The 26,553-nt window shown below is 45.0% G+C and overlaps 1 protein-coding gene across 6 annotated transcripts in view; it reads left to right on the top strand.

The window, feature by feature from the left end:
- The window catches only part of ALPK2 (alpha kinase 2), a 146,799-nt gene that overhangs the window by 74,791 nt on the left and 45,455 nt on the right, over nt 1–26,553 (top strand). For all 6 annotated transcript variants that reach the window (XM_003914418.5, XM_017951794.3, XM_017951792.3 and 3 more), the window contains exon 5: nt 17,747–21,134. In XM_003914418.5, coding sequence (XP_003914467.3) covers nt 17,747–21,134 — 3,388 coding nt within the window. The remainder of the gene's footprint in view (nt 1–17,746; nt 21,135–26,553) is intronic.

Genomic DNA, 26,553 nt, shown 5'->3' with positions numbered 1-26,553 from the left:
GTCTGCCTGACTCCAGGCTCTGTCTCTATAGATGAGGTTAAATAGCTTCCCTAATTCCATTTTAGGTCTGAGTTCCTTAGCTCTCTTCAAAACTAAAATAACTGTCGATAACAGTGGTGGCCTCTGGTGAAGGTGACTGAGTAACTGGGTGGGAGGGACACAATTTTTACTATATACCCGTTCACTGCATACCTTATGAATTGTGTGTGTGTGCGCGTGTGTGTGAGATCTAGTCCAATAAATAAATGAATAGCTTTAAAAATTAGTTTTTAAGGCTGGGCGTGGTGGCTCAAGCCTGTAATCCCAGCACTTTGGAAGGCTGAGGTGGGTGGATCACTTGAGGTCAGGAGTTTGAGACCAGCCTGGCTAACATGGTGAAACCCCATCTCTCCTAAAAATACAAAAATTAGCTGGGTGTGATGGTGGGTGCCTGTAATCCCAGCTGTTTGGGAGGCTGAGGCAGGAGAATTCCTTGAACCTGGGAGGCAGAGGCTGCTGTAAGAGGAGACTGTGCTACTGTACTCCAGCCTGGGTGACAGAGCGAGACTCTGTCTGAAAAACAAAAGTTTTTAAAAAGCCCAGGGCCTTCACAGTTAGAACCATGTACAAGTAGTAGAGCCTGTTCTCAGGGCAGGGGGATGTTCACCACGTTAGGCCACCAGCATCTCCACTGAAATGGTTGGGGTTCTTCGGGCCTCATCCATGCCCCTCCCATTCTCCGGGAGTGTGTAAGACAGAGCTGGCCTGCAACTTCCCACCAGATGATAAAGGCTACACTTAGCACCTGATTGGCAAGGACATTTCCAGAGTAGGTAGACTTTATAATAACAATTCCATAAACAGTAATATTGGTTAATAATGGTGCTATTCAAAGTCAGACACGAGAATTCTTTCCCTTCAGACAGCTTGGCACAAGTCTGAATTGCTCAGTGCTGACCTTTGCTCTTTTGTGATATTATACATTGACAAAGAAGAGAAAATCAGGATAATAACCAAGAAATGATTAGACTTAGCCATTGTGGGTACCTAGATATGATTCAAATCTCAGTGTTATCTCACTAACCTAAGCTAGTTACTGTACTCCTGAAAATGTGAATTTTAACATATTTTAAAGAAGTGCAGGTTAATTACTTCCAAATCCATATATGGAGTGAATCTAATTGTTAAGAAGGGTTTACAAGAAGAGGCTCTGGCCAAACCAGTTGTTACTCGAACAACACAAACTTGCAGTTTTCTGTGTTCCCACCCTCTTGAAGTGTTGTGTGTTAAGATTATACCAAGCAGACCCTGCCATGTGCCTGTTGAGCTGTGTAGTAGTCCATTTTCATACTGCTATGAAGAAATACCCGAGACTGGGTTTAATGGACTCATAGTTACACACGGCTGAGAAGGCCTCACAATTATGGCAGAAGGCGAAGGAGGAGCAAAGGCATGTATTACATGGCGGCAGGTAAGAGAGGGTGTGCAAGGAACTCCCCTTTATAAAATCATCAGATCTTGGGAGACGTATTCACTATCATGAGAACAGCACGGGAAAACCCACCCCCATGATTCAACTACCTTCTGTGGGGTCCCTCCCACAATACGTGGGGATTATGGGAGCTACCATTCAAGATGAGATTTGGGTGGGGACACAACCAAACCATATCAAGCTGGTTCCAGTGATGGGCATAAATAGGCTTGTTAACCCCCAGGCCAGACCCTTTGAGTCTCCAGACCTGAGAAAAGGGAGGGCAGAGAAGCCTGTTACTTCGTGGCTGGTCTAAAGGACCAACTGAAGCACAAGACACACTGATCTTGGGGACCCTAGGCAAGAGCCTCAAGAGAGTTAGAGGCTGGGGACACTTGGCAGGCTGCTGGGGAGGGGGCATCCCCTATGGGGTGGAAGGAGGAGCACCTGCAGGTCAGTGCCCATTCTGCGATGCTACAGTCTGTCTTATGATCAGGGCTGGAGGATCAGGATGTGGCCTTTAGTGACAGGGAGAAATGAACTCTGAAGCCCAACACACTAACATCATCCGTGGTGCCTAGTTTTCTTCTCCAAACCCCCGCAGTCAGACACAGGAGCGGCAGATTTCCTACTGTTACCATTTTGAACAAACTCTGTGCTGGGCAGACTGCCTTTGTGTTCCACATAGACCCACCCTGAGGAACATCCACATGAATGTCCATCATTCCAACCCCAAAGATGATAGCTGAGCTAACACGTTTGTATTAGTCCGTTTTCATACTGCCATAAAGAACTGCCCGAGGGTGGACACAGTGGCTCACGCCTGTAATCCCAGCACTTTGGGAGGCTGAGGTAGGTGGATCACTTGAGGTCAGGAGTTTAAGACCAGCCTGGCCAACATGGCGAAATCCTGCCTTTACTGAAAATACAAAATTAGTGGGACTTTGTGGCGCACACCTGTATTCCCAGCTACTCAGGAGGTTGAGGCCGGAGAATCGCTTGAACCTGAGAGGCAGAGGTTGCAGTAAGCCAAAATCATGCCACTGCACTCTCCAGCCTGCAGTCTCCACTGAGACTCTGTCTCAAAAAATAAAAAACAAAAAACCAAACTGCCCGAGACTGGAAAATTTATAAAGGAAAGGGATTTAATATGACTCACAGTTCATCATGGCTGGGGAAGCCTCATGAAGTTTACAATCACGGCAGAAGGCGAAGGATAAGCAAGCACCTTTTTCACAAGGCAGCAGGAAGGAGAAATGCCGAGTGAAGCAGGGAACAGGCCGTTAGAAAACCATCAGATCTCGTGAGAACTCACTATCACGAGAACAGCATGGGAGAAACCCCATTGTTCAACTACCTCCACCTGGTCTCTCCCTTGACACGTGGGGATTCTGGGGATTACAATTCAAGATGAGATTTGGGTGGGGACACAAAGCCTAACCATATAAAGCACTTACTTCGTGTATCAAGTACTGGAGCAAGCAGTCTCCATCCCTCACTGAGCCTACTTGTAGTGAAACTCCCTGAGCTGGAGTCCTGACGGTGGTTGCTGATGCGTTCTTAGCCTTCAGGCCCTATGTCTAACCCATTCCCAAATCCTATCTGTTCTAATTCCACAGTGTCTCCTGCATTGGAATCTTCTACTCTGTATTAGATTCCAAGGTCTGCCATAACAAAGCACCCAAAACTGGGGTGCCTTCAAACATCAGACCTTTATTTTCTCACAATTCAGGGAGCACAGTCTGAAATCAGCAGACAGTTGACGACATTGGTTTTCCCTGGAGGTTTGAGAGAGAAGCCATCCCACACTTCCCTCCTAGCTTCGGTGGTGACCAGCAGCCCTTGGGGTTCCTTGGCTTGGAGCCAACATTAATCCAATCTCTGCCTCCATCATCACATGGCCTTCTTCCCTGTGTGTCTCTGTGTTCAAACTTTTCTCTTACTATAAAGACAACAGTCACTGGATTAGGGCCCACTGTAATCCAGTATGACCTCATTTCAATGTGATTACATTTGTGAAAACCTATTCCCAAGTAAGGTCACATTCTCAGGTACAAAGGGTTAGAACTTGAACTTATTTTTGGGGGACACAATCAACCCACTCTCCATTCTCCCAGCCACCACAGTAGCCCAGGCTTCCTAATTTCATCTGAGCCACTGCCATGGCTTTCTTTCTAGATCATTAACAACCTTCTTTCCTTATAGAACACCTGCCTACCCTAAATCTTGATCACCTCCCTACACAGAACGTAAGTTTTAAGAAGACAGAGACTTTGGCTGATGATGTTTTCCTTAGAAGCTAGGACAAGGCCAGGAACATTGAGGGCTTTCAACAAGTATTTGTTGAATAAAGGAATTAATGAATGTACATGCATCAGCAGCAAATATATTGATTCTGCATCTTTCCTTGATACACTCGTCCCTTCTCTTCTCCCCAAAGTAGATTAATTTCTACTGTAGCAAGTTATTTCTGTCTCTGTGCTAGACTTTACCTATAGTCATTTGTTTACCCAGCTGGGGTGTTATTCTGTGAGCTGGGTGGGGACAGGCACTAGGTCTGATTCATCTTGGAATGCGCAGAAGAAACACAGTGTCTGTCAATATTTGTTGAAAGGAATTAGATTAGTTAATGAGGCAAGACAGAAACATGAAAAATTATATTCCCCCGCCCCCTCCAATTGACTGCCTCTACCACATTTGCAGAACTGGGGTGGGGGCGGGAGGCAGGGCAGGAGGTAAAATTGCAAATTCTGTAAGTTCCCCTTTCTGCTGATGCTTGAAAAATTATCTTTCTGAGTCAGCACAGGTATTTTGATACTGCCTTGCGATTTGGGGCATTTTTTTTTTTTAAGTGATGATTTAAAAACAAGTGCTTTCACATTTACCATCAAACTGATGGGGTTGGGTGGGAAAATAACCATCATGAGAACCATTTACTCCTTCCTCTTTTAAATTTCTAGTTCAGGGTCTAAATCTGACCATAAACTTAAGGAACTCTTCAGTCCCTGCCTCTCCATAAGGAGACAGCAGAACATTCCGCTCAGGCATGGGTTGGTCTTCATCAGAACATTCTGAAGTGGCTGGTGCTGACTGCAGGGTCTGGAAGGCTGGGCTGGTGACAATGATAGTGACAAGAAATAGACTTGGTTGCACTGAATTCCACTCTCTGGACAGACTTTGCTTAGCACAGAAGTAGACATAACTTCAGGAGAGGGACAATCTTCCTATCATTGCCCCGACACTAAAACTTCATTTGAAACCTTTCTCTTCTCAAGTCTGTACCACCCAGTCAAGTGACTATGCTTCACTGCTGATTGTGGAGAGCAAACCGGGGACCATGGAGTGGGGGGCCAGAAGGACAGGCTGGGAAAAGAATGGATTGCTTTAGTGGGTTGAATCGTGTTCCTTGCAATTTTGTGCACCTGGAACCTCAATATTTGGCCTTCTTTAGTAATAAGGTCTTTGCAGATATAATTAGCTAAGATAAGGTCATACTGGACTAGAGTGGGCCCTAAATCCAGTGACTGGTGTCCTTATAAGAAGAGGAGAGGACACACGAAAAGACATAGAGGGAAGATGGCCACATGAAGATGGAGGGAAAGATTAGAGTGATGCATCTACAGGTCAAGAAATGGCGAGGATGGCCAGGAGCCACCAGAAGCTGGAAGAGGCAAGGGAGGACTCTCCTTTTGTGCCTCCAGAGGAGTGCAGCCCTGGCGATACCTTGAATGCACACTTCTGACCTCCAGAACTGAGGGAGTAAAGGTGTAGTGTTTTAAGCTGCTCAGTTTGTGGTCATTTGCAGCCCTAGGAAACATGTACAGTTGCCAATAGTACAGATACAGTGAATTATTAAGAAAAAAAATGTGTTTTTTTTCCATTTTTGTTTCCAGTACCTTCTAAAGAAGCCAAGGAAACTAGGGTTACCTCCGTCTCGGGGGTGAGATGGTGATGAGGTGAAGAGGATTATACACAACAGAGATGGGGAAGGGGTTGTACATGATAGAGGCAGGGATGGGGTTGTAGGTGATGGAGATAGGGATGGGATTGTATGTGATGGAGGTGGGGATGGGGTTGTATGTTTTGGAGATGAGGATGGAGTTGTATGTGATGGAGACAGGGATGGGGTTGTTCATGATGAAGGCAGGAATGGGGTTGTATGTGATGGAGATGGGGATGGGGAATGGGGTTATATGTGATGGAGATGGGGATGGGGGTGGTACATCATAGAGACCAGAATGTGGGTTTTACTGTGAGAGAGGCATAGATAATGGTTGTGCTGTGGAAAGCAAACAGATGAAAATAAATAGGTTTTGTATTTGTTTAAGCAGGACAATAACCTTATAGTCTGGCTTTGTTGAGAGTTTTCCATGTTCCTTTCTTCTTAGATCAGAGAATCTTATCTTTGCACAATCTGAAAGCAAACAGGTGTGAGGGTGTGGACAAGTGGACACAGCTTTCCCTGCTCAGAGCTACTGGGAGGTGACAGAGACAGAGTCAGGGCGAGAGGGGCACGTAGGTCCTGACTTCATGTTTTGCGATGCCAGGATTGTGATGGAGCAAGCTAAGGGAAACTGAGAGGACAGGAGAGCTTTGCCTGCTTCCCTTTCTGGACACAGGAACTAGCCACCCTCCCACCTACCCATGTGGGGCAGCTCAGACACCGTCTTCCAGAGGGTGGGGTCAGCAGGACTAGAAGGTGAGCATTCCGTACAGGACTGCCCAAGGGATTGGACCAGAGCAGGCTTAATCAGAAAGAAAATTTTGTTATTTTCCACTCATCTTCCATATCCCTGAATGGGGGCCCATGAGGAAGACAGGATAAGTTCCAGAGACAAAATAAAGGGACTGTATGTACTCAGGCACCTGAGAAGTAAGGTGTGTCAATTTTCAAGCCACCATCTGCACAAATATCAGCTCAGTGCATATTTTGCCTTCCTAGCTCAAATCACAACATTGAATTCCAGATGTTTTCTTTCTCCTTGGTTCTCCAAGCATTTCCCCACCAACTTCAGCTTCCCAGGAATTTTTTTGTGAATCATTATTTTTCCTTCCATCTACAAGGGGAAAGTTTGTTTCGATGGATCCTTCCAAAGGGGCCCCTGAATTTCTGGTGTAATCTGCACCAGAGTCCTCCTCAGTTCACATCCTACCTTTGATTTCCCTCATCTTTAAATGCAACCCTGCTGTTGTACATTGCAACTTTATAGCTCTGTGCCCAAGGTAAACTGGACATCTCCACTTTCCATGCGTGGTGCCTGGCTACAGTCGGTACAGTTATGCTGATGTCTTCTAGGTGGTACATACTTGAAACCTCAATTATTTGTGGTTAAAACAAAAGATGCTTCTCTCTCTCTACTCAAAAGAGAACATAAAGCTTCTGTTTAGATCTAAAAAAGACCCCGGCAAAGCAGGCAACAAACGATTAGTGATGAATAAGAGATTGAGTTTAGTAGAAGCTACATATTGACCAAAATGCAGGAGCCTGGGGCAATTTTCAGGTAGGAGATCAATGTCTCAACAGAGAGATGGTGAGTTTTGACACAGAGAAGAGAACCAGGCTGAAGACGCAAAACCTTCCTACATATGTTGGCAAAGGGATGTTGGATGAAGATCAGATTGGATAGATGTTCACTCATTTGACATAATTTCTGAGCATTTACCATGTTCATTGCACCAGGTTGAACAACACTAATGCTGTTGTCCCTCTCCGTGATCTCAATATCCCAGGAAATTTTGTTTCTTGTTTGGAACGAAGCTGTCTCTCCATCTTAGCAGGAAATGTTACTGCCTGCTGCATCACCTGTGGTTGTACTGCCAGAGGGGTTATTTTCTGCCAATCAAGCAGTGAAGCCTGGCTGGGCGTGGTGGCTCACGCCTGCAATCCCAGCACTTTGGGAGGCCGAGGTGGGTGGATCACTTGAGGTCAGGAGTTTGAGACCAGCCTGGCCAACAAGGCGAAACCCCGTCTCTACTAAAAATACAAAAATTAGCCGGCCATGGTGGCACTTGCCTATCATCTCAGCTACTTGGGAGGCTGAGGCAGGAGAATCACTTGAACCTGGGTGGCAGATGTTGCTGTAAGCCGAGATTGCACCACTGTACTCCAACCTGGTCAACATAGTGAGACTCCGTCTCAAAAAAAACCAAAAAACAAAAAAAACACACACACACAGAAAAAACAACAACAACAAAAACAAAACAAGAAACAAAACCTGAGGTCCTATCACTATCCTGCTGACTTACTAGAGAAGAGATATAGGATATAAGGAATCGTCAAGCCCCAAACCTGCACTTTCTCGTCATTTTTTGGTAATGAGCGTCTGAGGCAGGTGACTGGCTTAATATTTATGTTTATATTCAGATTTTCCAATAGCGAATACCATCACTGCTGTACACTTTGAAGCCCACGCTGAATAGGCAAAGTACTAGTGTAGTAATCGTGACAAGTATTTCCTGCTTCTAAAGTTTACAAGAACTTGCTTTATATAATGTATTATTGTCATTGCAGTGTGGTAATTGCTACTACCTTGGTTTTGCTTTTACTCACAAATTCTAAAAACTATAAAGAGATATAGATTTGAAAATATTCTCCTAGAACCTGACTAAGAATTAATTTTTTCCCCTTATCATTTAGTCTGAAATCTGCAGGAAAGTTTCAGTCTGTGGGACGTAAACAATACCATCCCACTCACCCCAGGCTCATGGTCTACAACAGAGATTCATTCTGAGGCTCAATGAGCCCTTAACAGGAGATCCATAGGCCCAAGGGGGTCAGAAACTCCCCTGAAATTATGTTCAACATTGCGGGGGTAAAACAAGACTTTCTGGGAAGAAGCCATAAGTTTTCTTGGCTCTTCAAAGCAGCCTGTATCTTACAAAGGGCTAACAACATTGGAAGCTTAGGCCACTGGTGTTGCATTCTGTGGCTGTGATGATTTTCATTGGCTTGGACTAGGTCTGTGAGCCTCTAGGACTCTGCAGGATCAACCACAGGGTCTATATGCCAACACAGTGCAGTCTACCAAAGACACAAGGCACTTAATGCCTAGACGAGGGAGAAGCAAAGAGACCACAGAGGCAGAGGAACTTGGAATCCAGAGAGTGCATGTTCATGGTGAGCCGTTCTCCAGCCCACTGTCTCTTCCCGGCCCCTCTCTGGGGCCCCACTGGCTCATTCTTGGGTCGGTCTACATATGGTGACATGGTGACATGGTGACATGCTTTATCCTTTTCCCTAACAACTCTCCCGGTTAATAGAGAAGATTAGATCTAGAAGCGTTAGAAGTCCAAGGAAAATCTGATTGCAAGTGAGGGGTGAAGCTTAAGCCCCATTTACTTGGCAGCAGGTCACAGAACACCAAAGCTTTTGGGAAACAAGAGGTGTTATCTAACTCTTACTTTACTGTGGAAGACAGACTCCAAGAGACTTGGTGACTTCTCTAAAGCCACTTCCTGTATAGCAGCAGACCCGAGACCAAACCCCAGTTTTCTGAGACTCAATCATCTTTCCATCACCCTACTCCATTTTCCTCTCACCTCCTCATCCAAGTCCTGGTCGTTTTAAGACACAGCAAACAAAAAAACAAAAAGACAAAAAAACAAAACCAAAAAATCCCGCAGAGACTATTCAGAAATGCCTAGTGGAATTCGAAAGAAATCATGGGCCTTCATACCGCCATCTTTTCTTATGTTTGCATACAGTTGCACTTTATGGAAATTATGGCTCACTCTCTCTCTCTCTTCTCCCAGAAATCTCCCATCATCTATGTAGGAAAACACAGATGCATGCAAGAAAAGAAGACAGCTGTTCTTGTGACCCATTTCACATGAGTTTGCCGTTACATGGTCCTCTTCTGTGTTGGAATAGTTGGCATATCCCATTCTTTGCAATGTACAACCCCAAATCCTCAAGTCATAAATTTCTATGCCATTTTACCAACATTAATTAACTGCATTAATGTAAGGAAAGCAGTTAGAACAGTAACTGCCATGTGTTAAAAAGGCTGTAGGGCTTAGCAATTATTACTATTAATAGTAGCGTTACTACTTAGCTCACATCACCTGAGATGTACAACAAATTCATACGCTCATGGCTCATGCTCTAGTGCCCTTCCACTCATACCATATCACCAGGCAAAGACTGCCACTGAATGCACAGAGCTCCTAGGAAGGGTGTGAGCCATGGAAATCCAGGCCTCTCCCAGCAGAAGATCAAATCAGTATTTTACAAACTCTATGACTCCCAAGAAATGAAGACAGAATTGTAATACCAGTTGGTTGAGAATTTCTTGTCCCTTAGGAGGGAATGGAATGAGGAAGAGCTGGTCAGATACAGGGGTGTTTAGCATCTATTTCAGGACTGGAGGTTTTAGATGAATATCAAGGAAGGTACAGTCCTCCAATCTATTATGTGTTATTGTAACATTCAAAGCCTTTAAGAGAAGCTTCTTTCTGGGCAATCAGGCAACTCCTAAAAATAAACTCAAGTTCCTGAAATATTCTAGCTTGCCTTTAAGCTTTCTTTGGCTGGGGACCGGGCTATCTATTTTCAGTTTTGCAGCCCCAGGTGGTATGGATTTGATCTATCGAATGACAAACGGCCGAATGACGCTCTGCCTGTTGTGACAGCTCAGCAGATATTTAGGAAAGGTTATCCGTGGGGGAGGCTACAGCAGCCCAGAATGGCCAGAGAGAGGGGAAGGTCTCATTTAAAGTTTCCTGGAACCACAGGGGAAAATTGATGATGTGTAGACAACTGGTGAAGGACACAGTGCTATTTCTACCTACCTCATCCAGATAAAAGGAAAGAACATTAAAAGAACACTAAAAAAAAAAAAAGAAAAAGAAGCTGGAGAATGAAAATTATGCATGGTAGGGCATGTTGGCACATGGAAGACTGACCAGCTGAAGCTAGGGACCGAGTGGCTTGGCCCTCCTGGCCCCGGGGGCTTCTGATTGGCTTTCGAACTGTGGCCTCTCTCCTTTGACAATCAATCTTCTCATATTTCCCATTCTCCCTCCCCCACTCTACTTCAAGTTCACCTTGCCTCAGGCCCTTTGATCCCTTGGCATTCCGACCAGCACCTTGAACTCCCTTCCAGGGACCACACCCCTTGCTCTACGGGACACTGTCCTTCCAGCTAATCCCTACCAGGAGCTGCCCAGAGCCTCGAGGGCTCCAGGGTGACCCTCACCTGGCTTCCCCTTCTTCCCTCAGCCATGTATTTTTCTCTCCTATCCATTAGGCTGCTGAGAAGCTGCAGTTAATGAATATTTAGCTAGCTAATAGTGGCGTAAAACATAAGGCTCTTTGTTGTTGTTCACAAGAAGTCTGGGGCTAGTGAAAGTCTCTGTGTCATTCCAGTAGCTCGATGATGACTGCAAATCTCCGACTTCCTTCTCTCTTTCTGCTGCACCAGTCATAGTGTGCTGGCTTTTCATTTTCATGCCCCAGGACTGAAAGATGAGAGCTGCAGCACCAGACATTACATCCTGATTGAAGGAAGAAGGAGGGGATAGGCAAGGTAACCACCATGTCTATACCTTACACAAGGAAAGCAAAGCTTCCCCAGAAGTCCCTTGGTGGGATTCCTTGAACATCTCATTAGGCAGACTGACCCCTTTGCCCCATCTAGCTATGTAAGGGGCTGGGAGAGTGTGTGGTTTTCCAGCATTCTTAGTTGGAAGTAGCAAGAGACAAGGGGCTTGGGGATACTGTTGAGTTAGTCAGCCAACAGTGTCTACCATATCTGCCCAGTCCAATCAGTTGAGAAGTCCCTTAGACTGCATGAAAATGTTCAAGAATCTCAGAATTGATACATATGACATAAGAGTACAACCTCTGATTTTTGCACTGCAGGAATTTTATCGTTGAAATAGAAGAGGATGATACAGTGATGACCTTCCACACTCTGTCCTGGAGCAGTGCTGTTAGTTAAGTTTCATCCACTTGACTATTAGCACAACTTGTCAAGAATTGTTATCTATCTTTTCCATGTACATCTTGTCTCTTCAACGGGATTATAAGCTATTCGAGGAGAGGGATCTTATCTCATACAAACTTCTATTGTTAGTGACTCAAATTAGTGTCATGCACTTGGCTGGCATGAAAGACACTCATTAACGATAAAAAACATAACCTTGAACATCCTGGGGTGCACAAAGAGGAAACACACCTTTCCATTAAATCCATGGCAGACATTCCTAGGAGGCAGAACTTTTGGAAAGGCCAATAAATGAAAATAACGTGTTTGTGGAATCAGAGGCATGTTGAATGGGATTTCAATTGAAAAATGCGATTCAAGCATTAAGTTTCCAAGCTTAATGCTGCTTTCAAAAAGAGGCTTGGAAACGTTACTAAATTTGGTTTACCCTTTCTTTCCCCTCCTGTATTCATTCATCTGCTTATTCATTCAGCAAAATTATCTGAGTCCCTATGTGCTAGGTTCTGGAGACTCAGAAATGAATAACAGAGTTCCTGTTCCTGCCCTTAGACCTTGTAGGGAAGCAGAGAAATTGACAGATCGCCATGTGGCACCTAAGAAGGACGTTTGCAGTCTCATATCCAAAATGTTTCGGGAACTCAGAAGTTCTGGATTTAAATTAGGGGGACTTCCCAGCCCTTGGTGAGGTGGGATTTGTTCCAACTTATCCGATTGGAAATGCTGGGTTCAAAAGGGCTTGGTAGCCTCAGAGACTTGGCTTTAAATCCTGGCTCTGCCTTTGACTGTGAGACCCTGGGGAGACTTCTCATCACCAAACATTATTGACCTCATGTGTCGGTTTTTAATTCATGCCTCTCAGCTCTGAATTCACCCTTCAATATGTGCCCTGTACTAACGAAATTCCCTTATTCTTCTTTAAAGTAAGCACAGTGTTACACTTTCTCAGCAGAAGGCACTGGAAGGACACTGCAGGAGGAACAGAATTCCTGTCACTTCAGCATTGGTGGAGTTGGAGAGCCTGTGGTTATCCTGCCCCAGCCATGGGGCCCAGAATGTGGTCATCTGCAACCCTGTAGCCTTAGCGTAGTGATACCCTTTCTGCTGCCCTCTGTCTTTGGAAACCGGAGCCCCACGTGGCCCCCAGCTCTTAAAGCCTCCTGCCTGTATCAACACACAGATTGCCTCCACCAATCTCCTGTGTGGCCTACACACAGCCGCCCGAGGCCTGGTGCACAGAGCACTTATTCCCTCTGTGTCTTAGTCCATTTTCTTTGCTTGTAACAAAATACCTGAAACTGAGAAATGTATAAAGAAAAGGAACATATTTCTTACAGTTCTGGAGGCTGAGAAGTCCTAGGTAGAGGGCCTGCATCTTGTGGGGGCCTTCTTGCTGTTGGGGACTCTCTGCAGAGTCCCAAGGCAGAGCAGGGCATCACATGGCAAGGGGGCTAAGCATGCTCTATGCCACCTCAGGCCTCTCTTCCTCTTCTTATGAAGTCACCAGGTCCTCTCCCTTGATAAGGTATTAATCCTTTAGCCCATTAATTCATTAATTCATGAATAGATTAATCCCTCCATGAGGGCAGAGCTCCCATGATTCAATCACCTCTTAAAGGCTCCATCTATCAGTGTTGCCACATTGGGGATTAAGTTTCAATAGGAGTTCTGAGTGGACATTCAAACTAGCACTCTGCAAAGCCCTGACCCACACCACATGTAGCCCACAAGCTCGAAGGCCTCAGCCCCTGTGACCACCCATGCCCAGACTCCCCTCCTCACCCACTGCATGCTGACCACCTACTCCCTACCTGCACTTGGAAGGGAGGTCTATTGCTTTTCCCAGCAATTCCAGGCCAGCTCTGGTCTGGATGCACCAGTGAACTTCTATGCTATCTGGTGGCCTAAACACACCTTCTCCAAGTCGGTCTAAACCCCTTCCAACTTTGTTCTTCCTTGGTACTTTCCCTTGCCTAGAGTACTATAGACAGTTTCCTTATACCTTGTAGCACTCTCCTATCACAGTCAACAATTCTTTATATTGAACTTCTCTTATATAACCTTCTGTGTGGTTTCTATGATTGGACCCAGGCTATTCATCCCATCAGTAAAGAAGAGATGATAACATCTTTTTCTCAGATTTATTTTACAGATCAGATGAGAAAACCCTCATAAAGCTCATAGCTCAAGGCTCTGCCTGTCAGAGCTCCCCAACTTCCTCTTTTCCTGAGCTACTGCTGTTTTTTCATAGAGAAGAAGGAAAATTAATATCAGTGAGTGAGTGCCTTCTGGGCACCAGGCAATATGCCAGGCACTTGACAAGATGGTGCTGACATGCATGTGGTTAGTCTTAGAGGAGGAAACAGAGGGTCAGAGAAGCTGAAGAGGTTACCTGTGGTCGTGCATGGTATATCCAATTAAGCTGGGCTAGAACCCCTGGTTGCTAGTCCTCCAAGTCCACGCACCACACACAACGGTGGGCTTGCTCCTAGAGCCCCAAACACTCCTTTTTTCACTTGAATGAGTACAATTTCCCTACATAAGGAAATTGTTTCAGCACTCACTCTAAGTTTCAGCACTCACTCTATGCTGAGAGTAGGTGCACAGCAGGAGAATCATTTGCTAGAGTTCTTTTGTAATGACTTAACTAAGAAATCTCCTCCTAAAAGAAAGATCTGACTCACTGGGAAGGTGTGAGTCTGTGGTTTCCCTTTCTCTGTGAGCTGGCCTCAGGATGAGAACTGAGGAGCCTGCTCTTGAAACCGATGCCGTAAGCAAGTACAAATATGGACTGGGCTGTTAAAGGCTTCACATAAAAAAAAAACCCATTGGTTAAAATCAAATGTATGGAATTGCACATCAGCAGCAGGCCAGCTGTATAGTTCGTTGCCTCAACATAACTTCCATAGGCCAGCAATCTTTATTATGTTTATTGATGTTTCCCAGCTGCCTAGAACAGTGCCTGGTATAAAGTAGATGGTCACTAAATGTGTGTCAAATGTATGAATGTACATGGTCAAGGATTCAACCAATTTTTTTACACGTGGAGCTTCACTAGGGTATTTTAAAGTAGAATTTTAATTTAAAAGCAAGAGGGGAGATATGGTTTGGATCTGTGTCTCCACCAAATCTCACACTGAGATATAATCCCCAATGTTGGAGGTGGGGCCTGGTGGGAGGTGATTGGATGATATGGGTGGTTCCTCATGAATAGTTTAGCACCATCTCCTGATACTGTTTTTGTGACAATGAGTGAGTTCTTGGTCTGGTTGTTTAAAAGTGTGCAGCACCCCCCCACCACCCTACTCGCTCTCCCTTGGTCCTGCTTCTGTAGGGTAAGATGCCTCTTCCGGCTCTGCTGTCTGCCATGAGTAAAAGTTCCCTGAGGCCTCTCCAGAAGCAGTTGCCACCATGCTTCCTGTACAGCCTGTGAAACTGGGAGCCAAATAAACCTCTTTTCTTTATAAATTACCCAGTCTCAGGTATTTATAGCAGTGTGAGAACTGACTAATACAGGAGGAAAGGTGGAAATAAATCTTAATGGAATATGATTATTTTGTAAATCAAGGCATGATACCATAATGATCTATTCCAGTGACCAAACTCATCCTAATCAAAACTTACTTGTCTTGTGTTTAATTCTCTTCAGATGTCAATCTCTTCTAGGTGCCCGCTTATTACTTTACTGATGTAATAGTAATCAATCATGGAAGAATAAAGGTACCATCCCAGTAAATGTCATAGTAACTTTTTAACTGAAGCCCTTTGGAAAAAATTGCCCAGTGCCTGACAGAGAATTCTGTACATGACAGCTACTCCGTAAATGTCTGTTGACACTGATGATACTGTGATAATACCAGGACCTTAAAATAAGGGACTGACATAGGTAGTGGAAATTCAGGCAGGACAGAAAGGCCGGACAGAGGGGTGGTGGTGTTTTTGATTGGGCGGTCTCTCTACACATTTCACATAATGACCAGAACGTTCCCTGTGTTTTCTGTGCTTAATGACTCAGTCTATTTGTGCTATAGCATATTCTTAAAAGGTTGAACCAAAAGACCAAATGAGAAAAATACTCTATACGTGTGTTATAGATATTGAGGTATAGAGAGGAAACCATATGCTCATCAAATTCTTTTTTTAAAAAAAAATCTTGTCCCTTATTTCCCAGAAATTATATTTCTTCTTTTTAATAAAGAAGAAAAAGGGATATAGAAAGAGAGTAAATATATTTTTCTTTCCAGGAACACCAGGATAACCAGTAGTGCTTATGGTTCAAAGTCTCCTTTAAGACAGGGTTGTTGCAAAGTCAGGAGCAGATGAAAGTTCAAACCCTTTCAAGTGTAGGGCTTTAATGGGTGAAGTTGGCTACAGCTGTCTCAACTGGTACATGGTTCATTCATTTACTCATTCTCTCAACAAACACTTTGTAAGCACCTACTGCATGTTAATCGCTATAACAGGCCTTCACTAGAACATAGAATGGGAGATTCCTGTAGAGGAGCATTTGCCTGTCTTGTATCCCCATTATCTAAAACACTCCCTAGTACCCTGGAGGCACTCACCAAATATTTGTTGAAAGGGTAAGTAGTCCTAGCACTCGTGGGGTTTATACTAAATTTCTTTCTTGTTTAGTTAGCATTTTTATGCCCATCAAATATGAGTTAAATTAACCTCAAAGTAGCTTTAAAAGAGAAAATGAGAGATGAATGACTGACAGGCTGTAAGCAGCCTGGGAGAAGTGTGGAAAGAGGCGTGGTTATGCTGTTGTCCTCTTTCCCACGGGCAGTACTACAGGGATTGACCACAAGGTAGTAAGACTGATTCTCACGTATGATTTGTGAGAATCAGTCTCATGACATTGGAGCTATGAAATGCACATGAACATTTCAGCTCTGTTTTGTCATACGCTGGGAGACAGACTTCATCCCCACCCCTGAACCCCATCCCGCCAAGGCCAGTCATCTGTTCCCTGCACATCTGAATGGGGCTGTCCAAGGCAGGAGTCCTGGGAGCAAAGACTGAGTTGCTTCAGAAATTAGAAACAATTTTCTTCTCCTTGGCTGGACATAAATTTTCTTTGTTTTGAAATAATCAATGAGTTAAAAGTTTCGCTGCTTCCTTGAACAATATCCAATATCATAGAACATTCATATAGTACCATGAAAGGCTCAATCCTCAGAATGTGAGAGGTTTCTTTTTCTCTGCCTTCTTCTCTTCCTCCCTCCCTCCCCCTCTCCCCTTTTCTCAAAAACCTAAGCAGTCCTGAATCTTCTTTTTCTTATAGAGGTGGTCTGTCTGCCATTGGGCATCTATTTAAAAGTCTGGGATACATTCTGGGATGTTTATAAGCAACTCTAGGAAAGAAATGATTGGCAGTGCTGGTGGCCAATCATAAGTCCATTTATTCATTAGAGGTGGGTTCAAAGGCAGCCTTCTTTCTGTGTTTTAGTAACCTTATTATCTTAGTGCATTTTGTGTTGCTATAACAGAATTCCTGAGATTGGGTAGTTTATCAAGAAATGAGGCCTATTTGGCTCATGATTCTGGTGGCTGGAAAGTTCAACATTAGGCATCTGCATCTGGTGAGGGCCTCAGTCTGCTTCCAACTCACGAAAGGAGGCAGAGGGGAGCTGGCATTTTCAGAGATTGCATGGACAGAGAGGAAGCAGGGTGGGGGTGGGGATGGTGCCAGACTCTTTTTAACAACCAGGAAGCAATAGACTGAGAACTCGCTCATCCTCCCGCACCCCTAAGGGATGGCATAAATCTATTCATGAGAGATCCACCCCCATAACCCAAACACTTCTCATTAGGCCCCACCTTCAACCCCGAGGATCAAATTTCAACATGAGGTTTGGAGGGGGCAAATATCCAAACCATAGCAATTATTAACCAGCAAGCTGTCATATTTTGGGGACAAAGATTGCTTATTGCTGTTTTGTAAGTACTGTTTATTTCATTTATTATGATCATGTGAGATTCATCTTTCTGGAAAGATGCACACAGCTCTTGTTGTGACTTACTTGATCAAAATAGTTAACATTCAATTTATTTCCATCTCTTTCCTAAGAGAGAAAAAAAATCATTAAATAAATGACGGTTGTCAGGAGGCTTTTTGCTTATAATGATGAATTTGACAAAGGGCCCCCTGGAATATAGAGTTGTTAAATTTGCAGTTTTCTAGGAAATCTCTAATAGCTAGGGGGAGTTGGGGGACTAATGTTTAGATTTCAATCATTCTTGTCCATTATTATAGTCATTGAGGATTAACACTCTTGGGATTGCAGTTATGCCCTATTGTGGGCTCTCCCATGAACAATGCTATTAACACCACTTTTCATCTTCCTAGGTACAAATTCAGGAAACAGTCAGAGAGAGAATCTCTTGCAGCCAGATGCCAGCTTTCTCAGAGCCTGCTGGGGAGGAGTCCCCATTCACTGGGACCACAACAATTTCCTTCTCAAACTTAGGAGGGGTCCACAAGGAAAATGCATCATTAGCTCAACACTTGGAGGTCAAACCCTGTACCTATGACCCACAGCAGGAAGAAAAACAAGACAGAGATGGCAACACACCTGACAATTTCAGGGAAGACCTAAAACATGAGCTGAGAACCTCAGAAGCCAATGATGAGAATACGTTCCCAGGTGTGTTCTCAAGGCATCTCCCCAAGGATGCCCGTGCTGACTTCAGGGAGCCTGTGGCTGTCTCTGTTGCTTCCCCTGAAACCACAGATACTGTCCTCACCCTGGAAAATGTGTGTGATGGGCCAAGGGACAGAGAAGCAGTGTGTGCAATACAGTGTTTTGAGGCTGGTGACCAAGGAACATGTTTTGATACCATAGATTCTCTTGTTGGGGCACCAGCTGATAAATATTTGCCTCAAGAAATTTGCTCTGTAGACTTGGAACTGGCAGAAGGTCAAAGAAAAGTATCTGATTTATGTTCTCCTAATGGCAAGACACTAGAAGTCCTTTTTCAGACACAAGTGTCTGAGACTTCAGTGTCTACGTACAAAAGCAGCAAGGACGGCGACTCAGTCATGTCCCCTCTTTTTATCAGTACTTTCACCTTGAACATTTCACACACAGCTAGTGAAGGTGCCACAGAAGAAAATCTAGCCAAGGTAGAGAATTCCACCTGCCCACTGGCCTCCACAGTACATGCTGGCCAGGAGCGGTCAAGCCCCAACAACTCAGGAAGGCTTGAGGAAACACAGCTCCTTTCTTCTGAGAACAATCCTTTAGTGCAATTTGAAGAAGGAGGTGACAAGAGCCCCAGTCCTAGTGCTGCAGACACCACAGACACCCTAGCCAGTTATAGTTCAGTCGTGAGTTTTCCTTGGGAGAAGACATCAACATTAACTGCTAATAATGGGTTTCAAGTGACCAGGGAGACTGAGGACACATCAACTGTTACCACTGCCACGAAAGTCCACCCAGCCAAGTACCTTGCTGTGTCAATTCCTGAGGACAAGCATGCAAGTGGCACTGAGGAGAGGTTCCCTCGTGCATCCCATGAAAAGGTTTCCCAATTTCCTTCCCAAGTGCAGTTGGGTCATATTTTAAGTGGTGCTACCACCAAGTCTACAAAAGAGCTACTCTGCACGGCACCCAGTGTGCCAGGAGTCCCACACCATGTCCTGCAGCTCCCAGAGGGAGAAGATTTCTTCAGTAATTCCCCTCTTCAGGTTGATAACCTGTCTGGAGATAAGAGCCAGACTGTGGAAAGAGCAGACTTTAGGAGCCATGAAGAGAATTTCCAAGAAAGAGGAAGTGAAACGAAGCAGGGGCTCCAGCAGCAGAGTCTGTCCCACCAGGGTTCTCTTTCTGCACCTGATTTCCAAGAAAGTTTGCCTACGACATCTGCTGCACAAGAGGAAATAAACTTGGTGCCCTCGGCCCACTCACCAGCAAGCTCTAGGGAAGGAGCAGGGCAGCGCTCAGTTTGGGGGATGAGGGTCTCCGTGGTGGCTGAAACTGCTGGGGAAGAAGATAGTCAGGCTCTGAGCAATGTTCCGTCTCTCTCTGATATCATTTTGGAAGAGTCTAAAGAATATAGACCTGGAAATTGGGAGGCAGGCAACAAGCTGAAGATTATAACTCTAGAGGCTTCCGCTTCTGAAATCCGGCCACCAAGACAACGGACAAATTCTGAGAGCAAGGCATCAGACGGTGGTCCCGTAATTCCTGACAAGGTCTGGGCTGTACCTGATAGTCTAAAGGCAGATACTGTTGTGCCTGAATTGGCCCCCTCTGAAATAGCAGCATCGGCTCACAGTCCAGAGGATGCTGACTCAGCCCTTGCTGATAGCAGAGAAAGCCATAAAGGCGACAAACCTGCCATCAGTGCACACTGGAGAAGTCTTTCTTCCTGGGGTTTCAGCCAACCCAGACTCCTGGAGTCATCCGTGGACCCTGTAGATGGAAAGGAGTTATGTGTCACAGATTCACTGTCAGTGGCTTCTGAAACTGGAGGGAAGGAAAATGTTAACAATGTGAGTCAAGACCAGGAGGAAAAGCAACTCAAGATGGATCACACTGCCTTCTTTAAAAAGTTTCTGACCTGCTCTAAAATCCTAGAGTCCTCTGTAGATCCCATTGATGAGACAAGTGTGATAGAGTACACCAGGGCTGGAAAACCAGAGCCCTCTGAATCCACACCAGAGGGCGCCAGAGAAGGGAGTCAATCAAATGACGGAAATGTGGGCCACGGAGCGAAAATCCAGCCTGCCATTTTGCAAGTTCCATGTCTCCAGGGAACCATTCTGACTGAAAATAGAATCAGCAGAAGCCAAGAAGGCAGTATGAAGCGGGAGGCTGAACAAAGTCAACCCGATGAGGCAAAAACTACCATTTGGCAAGTCCTGCAACCCAGTGAAGGGGGTGAAAGAATTCCAAGTGGATGTAGCATAGGCCAAACACAAGAAAGCAGTGATGGGAGCTTAGGGGAGGCTGAGCAAAGTAAAAAGGACAAAGCAGAATTGATTTCCCCCACTTCATCTCTTTCTAGCTGCCTTCCAATAATGACTCATGCTTCTCTTGGGGTTGATGCTCACGACTCCACAGGCCAAATTCATGACGTCCCTGAAAATGACTTAGTTGAGCCCAGAAACCGTCAGTATGTGTTTCCTGTTTCACAGAAAAGGGGAACTATTGAGAATGAGCGTGGGAAACCTTTGCCCTCTTCTCCTCATCTTACCAGGTTGCCTTGTACTTCATCTCCTGAAGGAAATGTCACAAACTTTTTGATAAGCCACAAAATGGAGGAACCTAAAATAGAGGTGCTTCAAACTGGGGAAACCAAACCCCCAAGCTCATCTAGCTCCTCAGCAAAGACCTTGGCATTCATTTCAGGAGAAGATGAGTTAGAGAAAGCCCCTAAGTTACTGCAGGATCCACATCCAAAGGGCACCCTACGCTGTGTGAAAAAGTCCAGGGAGAGGGAGAAGTCACTGGAAGCCCAAGCTGGCAAATCACCAGGGGCCCTCACAGCAGTGACGGGGTCAGAGGAGGTCAAAAGGAAGCCAGAAGCCCCAGGCAGTGGACATTTAGCTGAGGGAGTAAAGAAGAAAATTTTGTCCAAAGTGGCAGCCCTGAGGCTGAAACTGGAAGAAAAGGAAAATGCCAGAAAGAACTCAGCCTTTCTCAAAAAGATGCCCAAACTTGAAACATCGTTATCACGCACAGAAGAGAAACAAGACCCAAAAAAGCCATCTTGCAAAGGAGAAGGAAGAGGTGAGGCTCTGTTGCTGTCCATCATTGTTAAAGTTTGGGCTTGTAGACGAGGTATCTAGTTCCTGTGTCCTCTAGGGTCCTTTGCAATTAAGGCCAGTGTCCCCGAGGTGGGCACTGATGCTATGATTGTGGCCAAGTGGCTTCAGCATGTGGCATCAGAATCACCTGGAGGGCTTGTTAAAACCCAGATTGCTCCCCTCCCCCAGTGTGTGAAATTTGCACTCCTAACAAGTTCCCGGGTGATCTATCAGGAGAACCACAATTGAGAACCACTGATAAAGGCTGCCTGTAGGCATGTCTGCTGGAGGGGAATGTGATGAAGGTGCTTTTCCATTTAATTATCCTCTTTTACAAAATCTATTTAAAAATATAAACAGAAGCATTAATCAGTGTAGCTAATTAGTGTAATCAAATAGACCATGCAGGAAGACCATGGAAATGAATATTTTGGTACAAATTGGGATTCTCCTCTTTAATCACTGATTTTTCATTAAAAATAGCTTCCTTGAACCTTGGTTTTTCTTCCAAATTTGAGTATAACATTTCTTTTCAACTCACCCTTCCCATTTATCTAAATCTAAAGTCCTCTGAGGTCTGTGTTCAAGGTTTCAGACCATTTGAGCCTCAAAAGTCCTTGATCAATCTCTACCTATGATGCTGTTAAAAAAAAAAAAAAAAAAAAAAAAAAAAGTCCTGAAATTGCAGTTAATTCTACTTTGTCTAAGGAATCATTTCAGTCCCAAATTCCATTTATGGACCAAATTTTAGCCTGTTTTATTTCAGAGCTCTTCTTTCCCTCCCCACACATCCTGGTAGAAGTCAAGAGAAAATGTTGCAGCAAGCTACAGTGGCCTGTGTGCTCTGGAGCGAAAAGCTATGGATGGCTCTGTTTGATCAGAAGGGAAGAATTTTGTCCTTTCTTATCCCGAGTCCTTAGACTTTGAGGCTGGTGTTTGTTATTCCCATCCCATCAAATGGGTCCTCACCCCTGTTGCAGAAAGGTTTAAAGACAAAACTGCCTTCTGAAGAGTTTGAAAGCATCCAATCAGGTTATTAGTATCTATATTTTAAAACATACTTAAAGAGAATGGCTGGGCATGGTGGCTCACACCTGTAATCCCAGCAATTTGGGAGGCCGAGGCAGGAGGATTGCTTAAACCCGGGAGTTTGAGACCGCCTGAGCAACATGGCGAAACCCCATTTCTACGAAAAAATACAAAAAAGTAGCTGGGTATGGTGGCGCAGGTCTGTAGTCCCAGCTACTCTGGGGCTGAGGAGGGAGAATCACCTGACCCCAGAAAGTCGAGGATACAGTGAGCTGTGATCACACCACCACGCTCCAGCTGCACTCCAGCCTGGGCAACAGAACAAGACCCTGTCTCAGAAAATAAATAAATAAATAAAATTAAATAGAGAGAATGAGGCAATGTTTTAAAAGCTCTCAAAAGTGGTTTCAGCCCAGAGGCTGAATAGATTGCCTCTGGGGACCAGCCTCAACCCCCGTGTTTGGGGATGGGGTTTCCTTTGCAGGTAAAGATAGACAAGCAAAACAACCTTTTTGGAATTCTTGCCCGTGACTATTCGAGTTACCCATGGGTAAGAGGACCGTCCAGATAGCCAGTGTTGAAATCAATCGCTGTCAAAGACTTTGATTTCAGCTGCGGCACAACCTCGCCATTGCACTAAAGGCTGCAAAGACCGAGCATGTAGCTTTCTGGAAGGCACTGGCCTGAGCAAAGCAGGTAGATGCGAGAGCAGCCAGCCTTGTCCTGAGAGGGCCCTGCCGGAGACCACGGGGTAGAGACAACCAAAGACTTTTCCAGGCCAGACCACTGAAGGATTGTTACTCATGCCACGCACCACACAGAGGCCGTTAAGAGGCAAAGATTCAGAGTTAGAGATACTAGGCGGTGTTTGGGCCCAGCTGGGGCAAGTTGTATCTTGGTGGTTTAGGGTGTAGATTAGGAGTTATATTGCTTGGGTTCAAGTCTGGCCTCTGGCGGTACCTGGGTAGCCCTGGACAAATACCTTAGCCTCCGGGTGCCTCACTTTCCCCATCTGTAAAATGGGGGTGCTAATAAGACTCCTCTCCGGTATAAAAATGCAAAGCAATTTGAATGGCCTGTGGCCTAACACAGCTCTCATGGTTGTTAGTTACTGTTTTTTAAATTAGTGTTTTTAAATAAAAAATGAGGCAATGCTTATGCCCAGTATGCTCATGAAATAAATAAAGAACTTAGTTCAGACACAAGAGCATTGTGTCTGAGTTGATACCAACCTAGTATTAGGAGAAAGAGTGGTGCTGGCGTCCACAGCCCCTCCTCTCTGAAGAACTCAGGGCCTCGGCAAGAAGGTAGGAGTCATCTGGTGATGGAGCAGGCGCAGGAGGTTCATCAGAGCTACCCTTGAGTCAGCAGCTAAATGGGAGTCTCAGGCAGGTTTTGCCCACGCTAGGGTAGGTTCTGATCCCGCAGTCCCTTCCCAGCTTCGGAGGAGTTGCCACTGGCGGCCATCCTCTCCCCTCTCGTGGGGGGATTTTCTTTGCAGAGAAAGTTAGAAGAACAGGTTTCTGGAACACTGGCACCCCACTTTTTTTAAAGGTCACAGCTCCCCGTCCTAACTACAAATCAGTACTAGGTTATTGCATTGGAAGGGCCGTCGCCCGACGGGAAATAAATGCTTGACCAGCATATTCATCCGTTTATTAAGGACCTTGTTATTTTCCATGGTGACTCTGATAATGAATGCACTGAGTATGTATCTAATATGAATCCACCATGGGCACTAATCCATATGAATCAACACAGATGATGATAAGAGATGAGAAAAATGATTCTCTTCCAGCATTTACCTTTTGGAACGGCAGCATTCAGAGGGCCAGCCCTTGACAACACCCTGCTTTTTTCCTGCTTTTTTTTTTTTTTTTTTTTTGAAACGGGGCCTTGCTCTGTCGCCAGGCTGGAGCGCAGTGGCGTGATCTTGGCTCACTGCAACCTCCGCCTCCCGGTTCAAGCGATTCTCTTGCCTCAGCCTCCCGAGTAGCTGGGACTATAGGCATGCACCACCACGCCCAGTTAATTTTTGTATATTTAGTAGAGATGGGGTTTCACCATGTTGGCCAGGATGGTCTAGATCTCTTGACCTTGTGATCTGCCCACCTCGGCCTCCCAAAATGAGCCACGGTGCCGGTCCTTTTTTTTTTTTTTTTTTTTTAACTTACCACCTTCTAGTTGTTCGTTACGGGTTTCTAGCTGTGGACCAATTCCTTTAACCATCTACTCCACCATTAAGCACTCAAAGGTTTTTTATTTTGTTTTCTTAGTGTAAGCCACAGCAATATCATTGTTTAAAAATAACAAAAGTTGCCACCAGGAAGACACCAGACTAGGAAGTTCTCCTTCCTTCTTGTGGTGATGGCTTTTGTAAGACCCTGAGTCCTCATCACTATTTTCCAGCTGGTACACTTCAGACCCCTTGGCTGACACCTTGACTATGCCCTACCTAGCAGTCTGGTACCCACCCTGCTATCCCCAAAGGAGCACAGATTTAATGCCTTCCCACCAGTTAACTGGTGGGGCAGGAGTTAGGATGAGGGGAGCAGTGACTTGGATCATTATAAAAGAAATAAACCCTAATCTTTTTTTAAAAACTATTATTATTACTTTAGAGACAGGGTCTCGCTCTGTCACTTAGGCTGGATTCCTGTGGCAAGATCTTGGCTCACTGCAGCCTTGAACTCCTGTGCTCAACTGATCCTCCCACCTCAACCTCCTAAGTAGCTAGGTCCACAGGCATGCGCACCACACCTGGCTATTTTTTTTTTTCTAGAGATGGGGTCTTGCTATGTTGCCCAGGCTGGTCTCCAACTCCTGGTCTCAAGTGACCCTCCTGCCTCGGCCTCCAAAAGTGCTGAGATTACAGGTGTGAACCACCATGCCAGGCCTGAGTAATCCAAAGCTTAGTACAGAAACTATATTCATCAGGGACTTTACTACCATTTTCCCTCAACACTAGGCCCACCCGCACACAGAAGACAAACCTAGCTGCACTCCAGGTCTCCTCTGAGCTCATTCGGCTGCATTTTCCACCTCTGTCTCACATAGACACGGGTTCTATCCAAAGCCCAAACCCCTTGGCTAAACAAGCTTCAAATCTCCCACAGACCATCCATCATTCAGTTCTGCTGCCCATTTCATGCCCTTCCCGCCATCCCCCAATTTTCTTTGTGTTCAGTACAACAGGTTCCGGCAGGCTTAGGAATATTTAGATGTCCCCAAATCACCCATGAAGCTGGCCACTGCGTGGTGTTGGAAGGACCCTCTAGGAAATGGCCCAGATGAGGAGGTGGGCTTGGTCGAGACCCGGACCAAGAGTTTCAGACTGTGAACGTGAACATGGTCTCAGCTTGGGCAGGAGCCAGCAGGCCCAAATGCACTGATGCGGGTTTGCCGTCGATACATACTTGCTACATTTTCTCTCTCTCAGTTATCCACTTGGGTCCCAGGATACTGTTAGTAGTCTTGATTACTCGCTGGTTGAAAGATTTGCTACCCAGCGGGCCCATCATCACTTCCTGGGTAGAGAATTAGCTTTTAAATATGCATTCTGTCATCCAAGCATCTGCTGGCGTCAAGGAGAGATGAGAAGCACCTTGAATTCATGGATGTTTTCACCGTAGTATAATTTGAGGCAGTGGAGCAAACAGAGTCTCAGTATTGGTGATCTTGGTTTGGCTACGGATTACATATGTTTTGTAATGATGTACTCTTTTGTGTGACCAGCGCTGTGGAGTTATGCTATTTAATTTGTGATAGGCTCACACCACATCTGCAGTACTCTCACTTCCTACCCAATTGTTATGACCGCTTGGGACAGGGGCCTCATCCTTGTCTTGTTCTAATGTCTAGGCTGCCGCCCAGTGGCTGCCCTGGCTAATTACATATTAGCATGCTAATTGTTCATCACTGATACTGAGGTGATATTCAAAGGTCTCAGCCCAACCGGTAGGAATTGTTTCCTTGTTGCTTCTATTATCTTTTGCTAATGAGGTTGATATCAAACATCACTGCAATCTACTGGGTTATCTTCAACAAAGACAAGTGTGATAAAGGGGAAAAGATGGATGAATATTATTCAGCCAATAACTTATTGTTGAGGTGTCTTTTACGTTTTGGGGGCTTAGCCATAGTTTTTTGGATAATCCAGATTTTATTCTACTCCCTAATCCCTAGCTCTGATTTTGACTGGATGATCTGGTAATCATTTAAAAACATCTTTATTTGGCTGACATCCTATAGAATAGATTTCTACAATCCTCCCACCTCTCATCCCCTTTAGAAAAAATCTCTCAAGTTCTATTTCACTTTCAGCATTACAGGCTGAATTTTAAGTAATGGAAACGAGCATTTTCTATTAGATT

The sequence above is a fragment of the Papio anubis genome, chromosome 19 (genome assembly GCF_008728515.1).
Source record: "Papio anubis isolate 15944 chromosome 19, Panubis1.0, whole genome shotgun sequence".
Lineage (NCBI taxonomy): Eukaryota > Metazoa > Chordata > Mammalia > Primates > Cercopithecidae > Papio > Papio anubis.
Note: the sequence above shows the minus strand (reverse complement) of the source record. Positions and strands in the feature narration are given on the sequence as shown.